Source organism: Leptosomus discolor, chromosome 5, assembly GCF_034619465.1.
Source record: "Leptosomus discolor isolate bLepDis1 chromosome 5, bLepDis1.hap2, whole genome shotgun sequence".
NCBI classification, from domain to species: Eukaryota; Metazoa; Chordata; class Aves; order Leptosomiformes; family Leptosomidae; genus Leptosomus; species Leptosomus discolor.
Window position 1 is genome coordinate 70,171,875 of NC_141395.1, and position 14,402 is coordinate 70,186,276.

Genomic DNA, 14,402 nt, shown 5'->3' on the forward strand with positions numbered 1-14,402 from the left:
TCCCCAAACCTGGGGAACCCCCCCAAACCGTGGAAATCACCCCCAAAATCGGGGCAACCCCTCCCAAAATCAGAGCAGCCCACCCCATAACCTAGCGACCACCCCCCCAAAACCGGGCAAACCCTCCCAAAATCAGGGCAACCCCCCGAAACCTGGGAAGACCCCTCAAAACTGAAGTAACCCACCCAAAAACCTGCAACACCCCCCCCGCCCCTCCAAAACCTGGGAAACGCCCCCAAAACCCGGACACCACCCCCCCTCAAAACCGGGGACCCAGCACCCCCCACCCAGCACCCCCCAGGCACCCCTAAACCCAGGGACCACCCCCCCCCCCGGAGCCCCCCTGGACCAGGCGCCCCCCACCCAGCACCCCCAAACCGGGCACCCCCCACCCAGCGACCCCCCAGGGCCCCCCCCCCAAACCCCCCCGGGGGCACCCCTAGACCCCGCACCCCCCCCCCAGGCACCCCCCCAGGCACCCCTAAACCCAGGGACACCTCCCCCCCCCCCCACTGGGTGCAGGATCGGTCCCTCCCCACCCCTGTCCCCGCGTGTCCCCAACCCCCCGGGTGGCTCCCATGGGTGGGGGGCGGGGTGGGGGTGCCCCAGCCCCCCCAGTCCCCCCCCCCCCGCCAGGGCAGGGTGCCAGCCCCGCCCCCCAGCCCCGGGCACCCTTGGGTGCTGCTGGGGGGGGGGGTGGGGACGGGGTGGGGACAGCAGCGGGTGGCACCCGGGGGGGGGGGGGCTGGGGGACACCCCCTTGGTGTGTCCCCCCGGGGGGGGGGGGCGGGGTCCCTTTTGCCCCCCCCCCCCCCCCCCCAATGTAGGGGTGCACCCATGGGTGCGCTTCGCCCCCGGGGGGGGGTGACAGGGGGTGACAGGAGGGGTCGGGGGGGGACACGGTGCCAAGGCGGGGGCAGAGTCCGGCGGGAGGTGGCCGTGGCCACCCCGGGGCCCTGTGCCACGGTGGCCCCAGTGGCCCCAGTGGCCCCAGTTTGCCAGCCAACGCCCCGCTGCTGGTGTCACCCCTACCACGAGGCGGGGGGGGGGTGGGGGGGAGTGGCCGGGTCCTGATCCTTGTCCCCGTCCTTGTCCCTCTCCCCGTGTCTGTCCCTGTCCTTGACCTTGTCCCCGTCCCTGACCCCCTCCCTGTCCCCGTCCTTGTCCCCTGACCCTCTCCCTGTCCCGTGTCCCCACCCTTGTCCCTTGTCCCCTGTCCTTGTCCCCTGACCCTCTCCCTGTCCCGTGTCCCCACCCTTGTCCCTTGTCCCCTGTCCTTGTCCCCTGACCCTCTCCCTGTCCCGTGTCCCCACCCTTGTCCCTTGTCCCCTGACCCCCTCCTTATCCTTGTCCCCATCCCCCTCCCTGTTCTCTGACCCCCTCCCTCTCCTTGTCCTTGTCCCTGTCCCCTGAGCCCTCTCTGTCCCCATCCTTGTCCCCTGACCACCTCCTTACCCTTGTCCCTGTCCTCCTCCTTGTCCCCTGACCCCTCTCTGTTCCTGTCCTCCCTGTCCTCGAGCCTGTCCCTGTCACTGTCCCTGGTGACCTCCCTGTCCCCATCCCCCTCCCTGTCCCCTGACCCCCTCCCTGTCCTTGTCCGTGTCCCCATTCCCTGTCCCCATCCTTTTCCCTGTCCTTGTCCCCTGACCCCCTCCTTATCCTTGTCCCTGTCCCCCTCCTTGTCCCTGTCCCCTGACCCCCTCCTTATCCTTGTCCCTGTCCCCCTCCTTGTCCCTGTCCCCTGAACCCCTCCTTATCCTTGTCCCTGTCCCCCTCCCTGACCCCTGTCCTCATCCTTGTCCCCTGTCCCCATCCCTATCCCTCTCCCCATCCCCATCCCCCTCCCCGTCCCCTGTCCCCCTCCCCATCCCCTGACACCCCCCCCGCCCTGTCCCCGCAGGGTGTCCCCAAGCCCTTCACCGAGGTCATCAAGGCCAACATCGGCGATGCCCACGCCATGGGGCAGAAACCCATCACCTTCCTCCGCCAGGTACCGGGGCGGGGGGGCTGGGGGACACACACACACACGGTGACACGCGGTGACACCCGGGGGCTCACCAGGTGCCACCGCAGGTGACCGCCCTGTGCCTGTACCCGCCGCTGCTCTCCGACCCCTCCATCCCGGAGGACGCCAAGGATCGGGCCCGCCGGTTGCTGGCAGCCTGCGCCGGGCACAGCGCCGGTGAGAGGACACCCCCCCAACCCCCCCCCCCCCCCCCGCTTTCCTTTGTGTCACCCACCCCCTTCGGGTCACCCCCCCCCAGTGTCACCCCCTTGTCACCCCGGCAGGTGCCTACAGCGCCAGCCCCGGCATCGAGCTGGTGCGCCAGGACGTGGCGCGGTTCCTCCAGCGCCGCGACGGCGTCCCCGCCAACCCCCAGGACATCTTCCTCTCCACCGGCGCCAGCGATGCCATCGTGGTACGGCGACACCGGCCACCCTCACCCTCCTCCTCCTCACCCTCATCCTCACTCTCCTTGTCACCAGGGCCACCGCCCCGGTGCCGCTCGCTCGGCCGTTCCCACGGCGGGCGCCCACAAAGGCACCTTTGTGCCGGCGCTGGCACCGGCCCCGGCACGGGCAGTGCCAAGGTGGGGGTGGGGGGTGTGTGTGTGTGTGTGGGGGGGGTGTGGTGGCACTGAGGAACGACGTGTCCCCGCTGTCCCCACGCCGCTGCGGGGCCCGTGCCAGCACCCCCGTGCCAGCACCCCCGTGCCAGCACCTCTCCCGTCCCCGGCAGGGCCCCGCGCCCGCGGCGTCCTTGTGCTGTCCCAGGGCCGCCGTCGTCCCTGTCCCCACACCATCCCCAGGGCCACCCCAACCCTGTTCCCACCCCAACCCTGTCCCCACACTGTCCCCGTGCCCACCCCATCCTTGTCCCCACCCCATCCGTGTCCCCATGCCCATGACCTTTAGCCCCACACCATCCTGTCCCCTCACTGTCCCCATGACCTATCTCCATCCCTTGTCCCCCACACCGTCCCCATCCCCATCCCCTCTCTCTCCATCCCTTGTCCCCACACCATCCCTGTCCCCACACTGTCCCCCTGCCCGTGACCTCTATCTCCATCCCATGGCCACCCCATCCTTGTCCCCACGCCATCTTGTCCCCTCACTGTCCCCATCCCCACGACCTCTATCTCCATCCCATGCCCCACCCCATCCCTGTCCCCACACCGTCCCCATCCCCTCTATCTCCATCCTTGTCCCCACCCCATCCTTGTCCTCACCCCATCCTTGTCCCCACCCCATCCCCAGCCCCCCCCACCTCTCCCCCTCGCCCTCCCCACACCACCCCTGTCCCCTCCCTGTCCCCATCACCTCTATCTCCATCCCATGCCCACCCATCTTGTCCCCTCACTGTCCCCATCCCCTCTATCTCCATCCCCGTCCCCACCCCATCCCCGTCCCCACCCCAGCCCCAGCCCCAGCCCCCCCCCCCTTCACCCTCCCCCTGCCACCCCTGTCCCCTCACCGTCCCCCCCCTTCCCCCGCCCCCCCCAGAGCATCCTGAAGCTGCTGGTCTCCGGCTCGGGGGGCTCGCGCACGGGGGTGCTGGTCCCCATCCCCCAGTACCCCCTCTACTCGGCGGCCATCACCGAGTTCGGCGCCGTCCAGCTCAACTACTACCTGGCCGAGGAGCGGTGCTGGGCGCTGGACCTGGCCGAGCTGCGGCGGGCGCTGGCCGAGGGACGGCGGCACTGCTGTCCCCGCGTCCTCTGCATCATCAACCCCGGCAACCCCACCGGTACCCGCCGCCGGGACCCCCCCGGGGTTGGGAATGGGACCCTGGGGCTGGAGTGGGAGCCCGAGACTGGGTTGGGAGCCCCTGGGTTGGGGATGGGACCCTGGGGCTGGAGTGGGAGCCCGAGACTGGATTGGGACCCCCTGGGTTGGGACCTCATGGCTGGACTGGGACTGCAAGACTGGACTGGGACCCCATGGTTGGAGATTGGGACCCCCTGGGTTGGGGCTGGGACCCTGGGGCTGGAGTGGGAGCTCAGGACTTGACTGGGAACCCAAGACTGGGTTGGGACCCCCCGGAGTGGGACTGGGACCCCGGGGCTGGGGCTGGGACCTCGCAGCTGGACTGGGACCCCAAGACTGGATTGGGACCCTCTGGGCTGGGGCTGGGACCCTGGGGCTGGATTGGGACCCCATGGCTGGAGACTGGGACCCCTGGGCTGGGACCTCAGGACTTGACTGGGAGCCCAGGACTGGATTGGGACCCCCTGGGCTGGGGCTGGGACCCTGGGGTTGGAGTGGGACCCCAAGACTCAACTGGGACCCCTATCACTGGTGACTGGGACATTGGGCTGGGGCTGGGACCTTGGGGCTGGGACCTCGGGGCTGGACTGGGAGCCCAGGACCTTGACTGGAACCCAAGACTGGATTGGGGCCCTAAGACTGGGCTGGAACCCTGGGGCTGCACTGGGACCCCAAGGTTGGACTGGGACACCCCAATACCCTCCTGGTACCAGGGCTGGGACCCCCAATGCCCTCCCAGTGCCCTGGTGGTACTGGTGTTGGGACAATGACCCCCCCCCAAAACCCAACCAGTCCCGGAGCTGGGTCCTGCAAAACCCAACCGATGCCGGGACTGGGATCTCCCCCCACCCCAGTGCCAGCACCACGATTTCCCCTGACGCCATGTCTGCCCCACCCCCACCCCCCCCCCCGCCCCCAGGACAGGTCCAGAGCCGACAGTGCATCGAGGACGTCATCAAGTTCGCCTTTGAGGAGAAGCTCTTCATCATGGCCGACGAGGTGAGCGGGGACCCACGGGGTGTCCCCACCCACCCCCAGGGGGGACCCTGGCGTCTCGGTGACGTCCCGCCGTGCCACCCGCCCCCGTCCCAGGTGTACCAGGACAACATCTACGCCGAGGGCTCGGCTTTCCACTCCTTCAAGAAGGTGCTGGTGGAGATGGGGCCGCCCTACGCGGAGGTGGTGGAGCTGGCCTCCTTCCACTCCGTCTCCAAGGGCTTCATGGGCGAGTGAGTCCCACCACCCGGCTCGTCCCTGGCCCCTGTCACCCCAGGGGCGGGTGGTCATGGTCCCACAGGTCCTAGGGATGGGGAGGGAGATGGTGGAGGCCCGCGTGTCCGAGGGGAGGGACGGTGAGACCGCCACCTCGTGGATGCTGGGGGCTGGGGGATGGGGATGTCATCACCCTACGGGTCCCAGGGGTGGGGATGGGGATGCCACAACCTTGTGGGTTCCATGGGGTGGAGATGGTGACGCCATGACCCTGTGGGTCCCGTGGGGTGGAGATGGTGATGCCACAAGCTTGTGGGTCCCATGGGGTGGAGATGGTGATGCCATGACCCTGTGGGTCCCATGGGGTGGAGATGGTGATGCCACAACCTTGTGGGCCCCATGGCGTGAGGACGGTGACGCCATGACCCTGTGGGGACAACCCAACCCCGTGGGTCTCCGATGACAGATGCCACAACCTGGTGGCTCCTTGCCCGTGGGTTCCCATCCTGGGCCCCACCCATGGGTCCCTCTCCAGAGGGTCCTGTCCGTGGGTCCCCATCCGTGGAGCTCGATCCAGGGCTCCTTCTCCACGGGTCCCCATCCAGGCTCCCTTCTGGGGGGGGGTCTCCATCCGGGGGCTCCCACCCACGTGTCCCTCCGCCCCCCACCCCGCGGGTGACGGTCGGTGCCGCCGCGGGCCGTGTCGTGGCAGGTGCGGGTTCCGCAGCGGGTACGTGGAGGTGGTGAACATGGACCCCGAGGTGCAGCAGCAGTTGGCCAAGATGGTGTCGGTGCGGCTGTGCCCACCCGTGCCGGGGCAGATCCTCCTGGACACCGTCATTGACCCACCGCGGCCGGGGGACCCGTCCTACGAGCTCTTCATGGCGGTGAGGGGTGGGATGGGGATGGGGATGGGAATGGGGGTGGGGATGGGGATGGTATGAGGATGGGGATGGGGGTGGGGATGGGGATGAAGATGGGGATGAAGATGGGGATGAAGATGGGGATGAAGATGGGGATGAAGATGGGGATGGGGATGAGGGTGGGGATGGGATGGGGATGAGGATGGGTATGGGGATGGGATGGGGATGGGGATGGGGATGAGGATGGGGATGGGGATGGGATGGGGATGGGGATGAGGATGGGGATGGGATGGGGATGGGGATGAAGATGGGGATGGGGATGGGATGGGGATGGGGATGAAGATGGGGATGAAGATGGGGATGGGGATGGGATGGGGATGGGGATGAAGATGGGGATGAAGATGGGGATGAAGATGGGGATGGGGATGGGGATGGGGATGAGGATGGGGATGGGATGGGGATGGGGATGGGATGGGATGGGATGGGACAGGGATGGGATGGGGACGGGACAGGGATGGGATGGGATGGGGAGGAGCCGTCCCCCGCCCGGCTGTCCCGGCAGGAGAAGCAGGCGGTGCTCAGCGCCCTGGCGCACAAGGCCCAGCTCACCCAGGAGATCTTCAACCGGACACCCGGCATCCGCTGCAACCCCGTGCAGGGCGCCATGTACTCCTTCCCCCGCATGGAGCTGCCGCCCCGCGCCCTGGCGGCCGCCGAGGTGCTGGGGGGCTGGCCAGGATCCGGCCGGGGGGCCCTGGGGCTGGGCTGGGTGGGTTCTGGGGGCCGTGGGGCTGAGCAGGATGAGTCCTGAGCCGTGTGGGGCTGGGCTGGAGGAGTCCTGGGTGCTGTGGGGCTGGGCTGGAGGAGTCCTGAGTGCCGTGGGGCTGGGCAAGATCCGTCCTGGGTGCTGTAGACCTGCGCAGGATGAGTCCTGAGCCATGTGGGGCTGGGCTGGATGAGTCCTGGGTGCTGTGGGGCTGGGCAGGATGGGTCCTGGGTGCTGTGGGATTGGGCTGGAGGACTCCTGAGCCATGTGGGTCTGGGTAGGATGAGTCCTGGGTCCTGTGGGGCTGGGTAGGATCCATCCTGGGTGCTGTAGACCTGCTCAGGATGAGTCCTGAGCCATGTGGGTCTGAACAGGATGAGTCCTGGGTGCTGTGGGGCTGGGCTGGAAGAGTCTTGGGTGCTGTGGGGCTGGGCAGGATCCATCCTGGCTGCTGTAGACCTGCGCAGGATGAGTCCTGAGCCATGTGGGGCTGGGCTGGATGAGTCCTGGGTGCTGTGGGGCTGGGCAAGATGAGTCCTGAGCTGTGTGGGTCTGAACAGGATGAGTCCTGAGCCATGTGGGGCCAGGCAGGATGGATCCTGGTTGCCCTGGGGCTGGGCAGGATGAGTCCTGGTTGCCCTGGGGCCGGCCTGGAGGAGTCCCAAGCAACGATCGAGGCCCTTTGCGACACGTGGGGCTGAGGCCTGCCCCATCCGTGGCTCCGAACCCCCCCAGCCCCCCAGCCCCCCCCCCCATGAGCGCGGGGTGCTGAGCCCTGCCCCCTCCCGCAGGCGCAGGGTCAGCCCCCCGACTCGTTCTTCTGCATGAAGCTGCTGGAGGAGACGGGCATCTGCGTGGTGCCGGGCAGCGGGTTCGGGCAGCGCGAGGGCACCTTCCACTTTCGGTGGGTGCCGGGGGGGGGGGGGGGTGTGGGGTGGGGGGGAGGGGCTGGGAGGGAGACGTGGGGCTGGACCCTCATCCCCAATTCGGGGGGTGCCAGAGGTGGCAGAGGGTGCAAGGTGGAGGTTCAGGGAGGGGCTTGGGGGCTCAACGGGTTGGGTGTAGGGGGGTGGTGGGGCTGATTGGGGGGCTGAGGTGGGGATATGGGGTTCGGGGTGGGGGGTGGGGGGGTGTGTTCCACCTCCCCACCCAACCTCGGTGCCAACCCCACCCCCACCTCCCCGTACCCCAGGATGACCATCCTGCCCCCCACCGAGAAGCTGCAGGTCCTGCTGGAGAAGCTCAGCAGCTTCTACACCAAGTTCGTGGAGGAGTACTCCTAACGGCGGCGTGTCCCCCCCTGCCCCGGCACCCCCCACAGCACCCATCCCCCACCCCCACCAGCACCCACCACCCCTCATGGGCTCCTGGGTACCCTGCCCTGGGTGGTCTTCAAGTGCCTTCAACCTCTACGTGCCTTCTCGGGGTGGGGTTGGGACGGGGACCCAAGGGCTCCCTGTGTCCTTGGGCTGGGTGTCCCCTCCCTTGGTGTCCCCTGGAGGCGGGGGGACACACACACACGTGGCACGGGGGTGGGGGGGCAGGGCCAGCTCCCCCCCCTTGGAAACCCCACCAATAAAAGGGTCGTGACCACCCGCGTCGAGCCGCGTGTCGCCTCCAACCGGGCACCCACGGGTGGTCCCTCCACCCACCGGCGTGGGGCTGAGCCCCCTCCCACGCCCCTGAACCCATGACGGGGGTCCCTGTAGGGTTGGGGTCTTTAATGGGGTTGGGGGAGGGACACAGACACACGCACACAGGGCTGTGGGGGCCAAGGTGGCCTCCCCCCGTCAGGAGAAGTCCCGCAGGAAGGTGGCGTGGAAGCGGGTGAGGGCCACCAGCGCCCGCTCCAGCGTCTCGGCCGGCAGCAGCAGTGACAGCCTGGGGGGGGGGGAATGACACACACGCAGAGGTGGTGGGGACGTGGGTGGTCCCACCCCACCCCCCCTCCTCCACCCAGCCTTGTTGTCCCCCAACCACCCCCTGGTGTCCCAACCCGGTGGTCCCCACCGCCTCCCTGGCCCCCAGCCCCGCCACTGGTGGCTTCTGCGGGTTTCAACTTCAGCTGCCCCCCACCCAAAGCGGCCCCCACCACCCAACCCAACCCCAACCAGCCGCCTTGACCCAACCCCAAAACCCCCAAAAAACCTCCAGCACTCAACCCAGTACCAACCAGTCCTGATCTCCCAACACCCAACCCAACCTCCCAGCCCCAACCATCCCCAACCACCCAACCCTGATGACCCTCTCAACCCCAACCAGCCCCCTTGACCCAACCCCCCCACCCAAGAGCCTCCAACACCCAACCCAGTACCAGCCAGTACCAACCTCCCAACACCCAACCTCCCAGCTCCAACCAACCCCAACACCCAACTCCAGCCTCCTGGCCCCACCCAGACCCCCCGCCCCACCCCCCAGCCCCTCCCCCCTCCCCCTTGCCCCCCGCCCGGGGTACCCCACGTGGTGGGTGCCCTCCTCCTGCCCGAACTCGCTCCCCGGGGCCAGCACCACCCCCGTCGCCTCCAGCAGCTCCCGGCAGAAGAAGACGTCGGGCTCCAGGCCCAGCGCCTGGGGGACAAGGGGTGGGACGGTCACCGGGGGGGGGGGGGGGGGAGTGTGTGTGTGTGACGTGTCCCATGTCCCCTGGCGGGGGGGGGGGGGGGGGGGTGTGTGTCCCCGTGTCCCCAGGGTGCTCCCCAGGACAGCTACAGGGTGCCCCGGAGTTCCACAGTGCCCAGCGTCCCTGGAGAGCCCCAGGTCATCGTGGTCCCCGTGTCCCCAAGATGCCCCATGGCCCCAGGACACCCCATGTCCCCAGGGTGCCCCACACCACAGAGTGCCTCCAAGTCCCACCTCCCCGGGATGGCTCCTGCCCCCAGGACACCCCATATCCCCAGGACACCCCAATGCCCCACGTCCCCAGAACACCCCATGTCCCCATGGTGCTCCCCATCCCCAGGACAACCCACATCCCCAGGACACCCCATGTCCCCAGGACATCCCATGTCCCCAGGACACCCCACATCCCCAGGACACCCCACATCCCCAGGACACCCCATGTCCCCATGATGCCCCATATCGCCAGGACACCCCAAGTCCCCAGGACACCCCCTATCCCCAGGACGCCCCCCTGTCCCCAGGACACCCCACGTCCCCAGGACACCCCACGTCCCCAGGACACCCCCTATCCCCAGGACACCCCACGTCCCCAGGACACCCCACCCCTCAGATCCCCCCGCCCTCCCCTCCCCTGCCCTCCCCAGGTCCCCAGGACGCCCCCCTCTCCCCGCGGTGCTCACCCGGGCGCGGCGCAGGGCGCGGGGCGGCAGGCGCAGGCGGGGGAAGGCGCGGGCGCCGCCCTGCAGGGGCTGGCAGCGGGGGGCGGGGGCCCGGCCCAGCACCTCCTGCACCCGCCGGGCGTTGTGGGCCAGGGCGCGGCGCAGCCCCTGCCGGTGCTGGGGGGCGGGATTGGGATTGGGGTGGGATTGGGATTGGGGAGGGATTGGGATTGGGAATGGGGAGGGATTGGGATTGGGGTTGGGATGGGAATGCGGATGGGGATGGGATGGGATTGGGGATGGAGATGGGATGGGGATGGGATGGGATGGGATGGGGTGGGGATGGTATTGGGGTTGGGATGGGGATGGGATGGGATGGGATGGGATGGGATGGGATGGGGATGGGGATGAGGAATGGATGGGATGGGGATGGGGATGGGATTGGGGTTGGGATGGGATGGGATGGGGATGGGGATGAGGAATGGATGGGATGGGGATGGGGATGGCGATGGGATGGGATGGGGATGGGATTGGGGTTGGGATGGGGATGGGATGGGATGGGATGGGGATGGGATGGGGATGGGGATGAGGAATGGATGGGATGGGGATGGGGATGGGATGGGATGGGGATGGGGATGGGATGGGATGAGTTGAGATAGGGATGAGGATGGGATGGAGTGAGACAGGGATGGGATGGGGATGGGATGGGATGGGCATGGGAATGGATTGGGATGAGGATGCTCTGCCCAGCACCCCCTTCCCTTCAGCCAGCACGTGGGCCATCACCCCCCCATGGCGTGTCCCCGTGGCAGCCGGCCGCGGGGAGGGGGGTCCCGGCGCTCCCCCACCTCCTCAACGGCCGCGTAGGAGGGCTCGCCGGGCAGCGGGAGGTCCATGGCCGTCGCCAGCATCGCCTGCCCCAGGATGAGGGGATACACCGACAGCCCCCACGTGTAGAAGCACTTCAGGACGCTCGGGTCGATGTTCACCAGCTCGAAGAAACCTGCTCGGAAACCCCCGCTGGGGGGATGTGGAGCAGCAGGGTGGAGGGGTGGGGGCTGGAAAAGGGGGGTTTTGGGGGGGGGGGGGGTTGAGGGGTCGGTACTCACCCCCCAACCCCCTTGGAGAGGGAGTAGAAGGAGACGAGCTGGACGGCGGAGGCGAGCGGGGCGCCCATCTCCCACAGCACCCGCTTGAAGGAGAGGAAGGGGTGGCTGGTGGTGGTGGCCACGTTGTCCTGGAGCACCTGCGGCACCCAGGGCTCAGGGGGAGGTGGGGGGGGGGGGGGGGGCATGGCCACCCCCATCACCCCCCAGCCAACCCCAGCCCCCACCTCGTCCGCCAGCAGCAGGAGGTTTTCCTCGGCCGCCAGCCGGATCACGGCCTCCATGTTCTGCCGGCTCAGCACGTGCCCTGCCGGCGGGGAGTCCACCGCTGTGTGTCCCCCACCCTCTTCCACACGCGGGGACCCCACTCGTGTCCCCACCTTTCGGGGGGGGGGGGGGGAGGCGGGGAAACTGAGGCTTGGGGGCCGCCCGACTCACCCGTGGGGTCGCCGGGGTTGACGACGCAGAGCACCTTGGGGCGGCACCTCGCCCGCGCCCGCTGCAGCGCCCGCCGCACCGCCGCGGGCTCCACGGCCCAGCCCTGCTCCTCGGCCAGCGAGTACGGCACAGCCACGGCCCCCGCCAGCCCCACCGCCGCCCTGTGGAGCGGGGGGCCCGGCACCGGCACCAACACGCCCGTCGGTTGCGCCGCCGTCTCATCCACCACCAGCGTCACCACGTCCTGGCCGGGAAAGAGCCACCGCGGTCGGCGGGTCCTTGGCGTCGCCGCGGAGGTGCCACCGCCGGTGTCAACGCCCCCTGCGCCACGCTCACCACCACGGCCGCCGCGGTGCCGCTGCAGGGGACGACGCAGCGGGGGTCGCTGGGGACGCCGCCGTCCCTTCGCTCCAGGTACCGGGCCACTTTCCCGGCCACGGTGCCGGTGACGTACTCCAGGTTGTACGCCCCTGGGGATGGCACCGGCGTCACCGGAGCTGCCCAACCTCCCGCTCCCCCCAGCCGTGGGGCAGCCCCCACCGCCGTGGCGTGCCCATCGCCGCCGTACCCGGGCTGCCGCCCTGCAGGTGCCCGAGGATCTCGCCCGCGCGGCGCTTGGCGTCCGCCGGCATGGCCTCGGAGTCCAGCAGCTCCGGGTAGGCGCAGATGGCGGCCACCTGCGGGGATCCAGTCACACACCCCCCACACCCCCCGCCTTGGTCACAACCGCCCCACCCCGACACACCATGGGGCACCCCCCAGGGTCTGGATCTGACCCCCATCCCCAGGTTTTGGGGAGGGTGATGGGCCCAGCCGTGCCCCACATCTGGTTGGGTGGCACCTGGCTGGGTGCTCCGTGGCCCCATGGATGGTGGGGAGAGGGGGGGGGATGTCCGGCTGTGGGGCACCCCCCAAGTGCCGCCAGCCGTGGGGGGTCCCTGTTACCTGCTGGAGGAAGGCGAGGGGCTGGTGGCCGGCGGCCACCGCGTCCCCCCAGTGGCAGCGGGTGACCTCGGTGAAGGGCTTGTCCTCACCCTTGGGGACAAGGAGGCAGCTCAGCGGGGCCACCATCTGCTGTCGTCATCCCCCCGCCCCGTGTCCCCCTCCCCGCATCCCAGGGGACGTGGCCGGGGGCGCTGGGGCTGGAGGATGGAGCATCCCAGGACACCCTGATGGGATCTGGGGGGGGACGTGGGATCTGGGGAACCTTGGGGACGTGGCGGGGGGACACACGAGGGGCCGTGGGAATGTGGGTGGCTTTGGGGACGTGGGGACTGGGGGGGTCATGGGGACCTGGAGGGGAGCACGGGGACATGAGCAGGCACAGGGATGTAGGTGGCTTTGGGGACAGGGATGGGTGGTTGTGGGTGGCTGTGGGGACCCCATGGGGCTCTGGGTGTCCGTGGGGACCCGTGGGTGTCTGTGTGTCCCCATGGGGACCCGCGGGTGTCTGTGTGTCCCTGTGGGGCTCTGGGTGTCTGTGTGTCCCCGCAGGGCTCTGGGTGTCCCCATGGGGCTCTGGGTGTCCGTGGGGACCCATGGGTGTCCGTGTGTCCCCATGGGGCTCTGAGTATCTGTGTGTCCCCGTGGGGCTCTGGGTGGCCGTGGGGACCCACGGGGCTCTGGGTGGTCGTGGGGACCCACGAGTGTCTGTGTGTCCCCATGGGTGTCTGTGGGGACCTGTGGGTGTCTGTGGGGACCCGTGGGGCTCTGGGTGGCCGTGGGGACCCACGAGTGTCTGTGTGTCCCCATGGGTGTCTGTGGGGACCTGTGGGTGTCTGTGGGGACCCGTGGGGCTCCGGGTGGCCGTGGGGACCCGCGGGGCTCTCACCTGGGCCAGCTCCTCCTCGATGGCAGCAGCCCTCTCGAGCAGGAGCTGCAGCGGGGACAGCGGTGGGTGCCGGCTGCCGGCCTTCACCGGAGACAGGGGGGGGCCGCCGGTGCCCCCCGAGGTGCCAACGGCCGCCATGGCCGGGGCTGGAGCCGGAGCTGCGGGCGAGTGCCGGGAGGGGGCCCGGGTCAATGGTCAGAAGCTCGGCGGTGCCGGGGCAACCGGGGCGACCGCAGTCCTGGCCCTCTGCCCCGCTGCCTGCCACGTGGCGTGGGTGGCACGGGGCACCGAGCCGTGCTGGGGCACGGGGGAGTGACGTCCTCTTGTCCCCGTTACTCCCACGACCCTCCCAGTTACGCTCCCAGTTATCCTCCCCAGTGCCCGCCCCGTTTCCCTATTTCCCTCCCCATTACCCTCCCCGTTTCCCTCCCAGTTACCCTCCCCAATACCCGCCCCCTTTCCCTATTTCCCTCCCCACAACCCTCCCAGTTACGCTCCCAGTTACCCTCCCCAATACCCGCCCCCTTTCCCTATTTCCCTCCCCACAACCCTCCCAGTTACGCTCCCAGTTACCCTCCCCAATACCCGCCCCCTTTCCCTATTTCCCTCCCCACAACCCTCCCAGTTACGCTCCCAGTTACCCTCCCCAATACCCGCCCCCTTTCCCTATTTCCCTCCCCACAACCCTCCCAGTTACGCTCCCAGTTACCCTCCCCAATACCCGCCCCCTTTCCCTATTTCCCTCCCCACAACCCTCCCAGTTACGCTCCCAGTTATCCTCCCCAATACCCGCCCCATTTCCCTATTTATTACTTGCCCCACAACCCTCCCAGTTACCCTCCCCACAACCCTCCCACCCACCCCTTTTGCCTATTTCCCTCTTCATTACCTGCCCCACAACCCTCCCTGTTACCCTCCCCAATACCCACCCCCTTTCCCTATTTCCCTCCCCACAAGCCTCCCAGTTACGCTCCCAGTTACCCTCCCAGTTACCCTCCCCAACACCTGCCCCAGCTCCCTACTTATTACTTGCCCCCCACACCCCTCCGTTACCCTCCCCATTACCCTCCCAAACACCCGCCCCATTTCCCTATTTCCCTCCCCATTACCCTCCCCGTTACCCTCCCAGTTACCCTCCCC

At 68.9% G+C, this 14,402-nt stretch overlaps 2 protein-coding genes across 2 annotated transcripts; one reads left to right on the plus strand and one right to left on the minus strand.

Moving 5' to 3' along the window:
• Positions 1–1,902: 1,902 nt before the first annotated feature.
• On the plus strand, positions 1,903–7,922 carry GPT (glutamic--pyruvic transaminase). Its single transcript, XM_086465346.1, has 10 exons — positions 1,903–1,990; positions 2,074–2,182; positions 2,290–2,420; positions 3,505–3,748; positions 4,688–4,767; positions 4,861–4,997; positions 5,693–5,867; positions 6,406–6,561; positions 7,401–7,513; positions 7,802–7,922. The coding sequence occupies exons 1-10, from the start codon at positions 1,958–1,960 to the stop codon at positions 7,890–7,892; spliced, it is 1,269 nt and encodes a 422-aa protein (XP_086321472.1). The 5' UTR covers positions 1,903–1,957; the 3' UTR covers positions 7,893–7,922.
• A 477-nt stretch (positions 7,923–8,399) lies between these two features.
• On the minus strand, positions 8,400–13,400 carry LOC147415582 (alanine aminotransferase 1-like). Its single transcript, XM_086466036.1, has 11 exons — positions 13,263–13,400; positions 12,377–12,466; positions 12,000–12,108; positions 11,768–11,901; positions 11,432–11,675; positions 11,221–11,300; positions 10,997–11,133; positions 10,736–10,907; positions 9,909–10,064; positions 9,065–9,177; positions 8,400–8,490 (listed from the first exon to the last, which is right to left on the minus strand). Exons 1-11 carry the CDS (start codon positions 13,398–13,400, stop codon positions 8,400–8,402), a joined length of 1,464 nt encoding a protein of 487 aa, XP_086322162.1.
• Between the last annotated feature and the right edge of the window lie 1,002 nt (positions 13,401–14,402).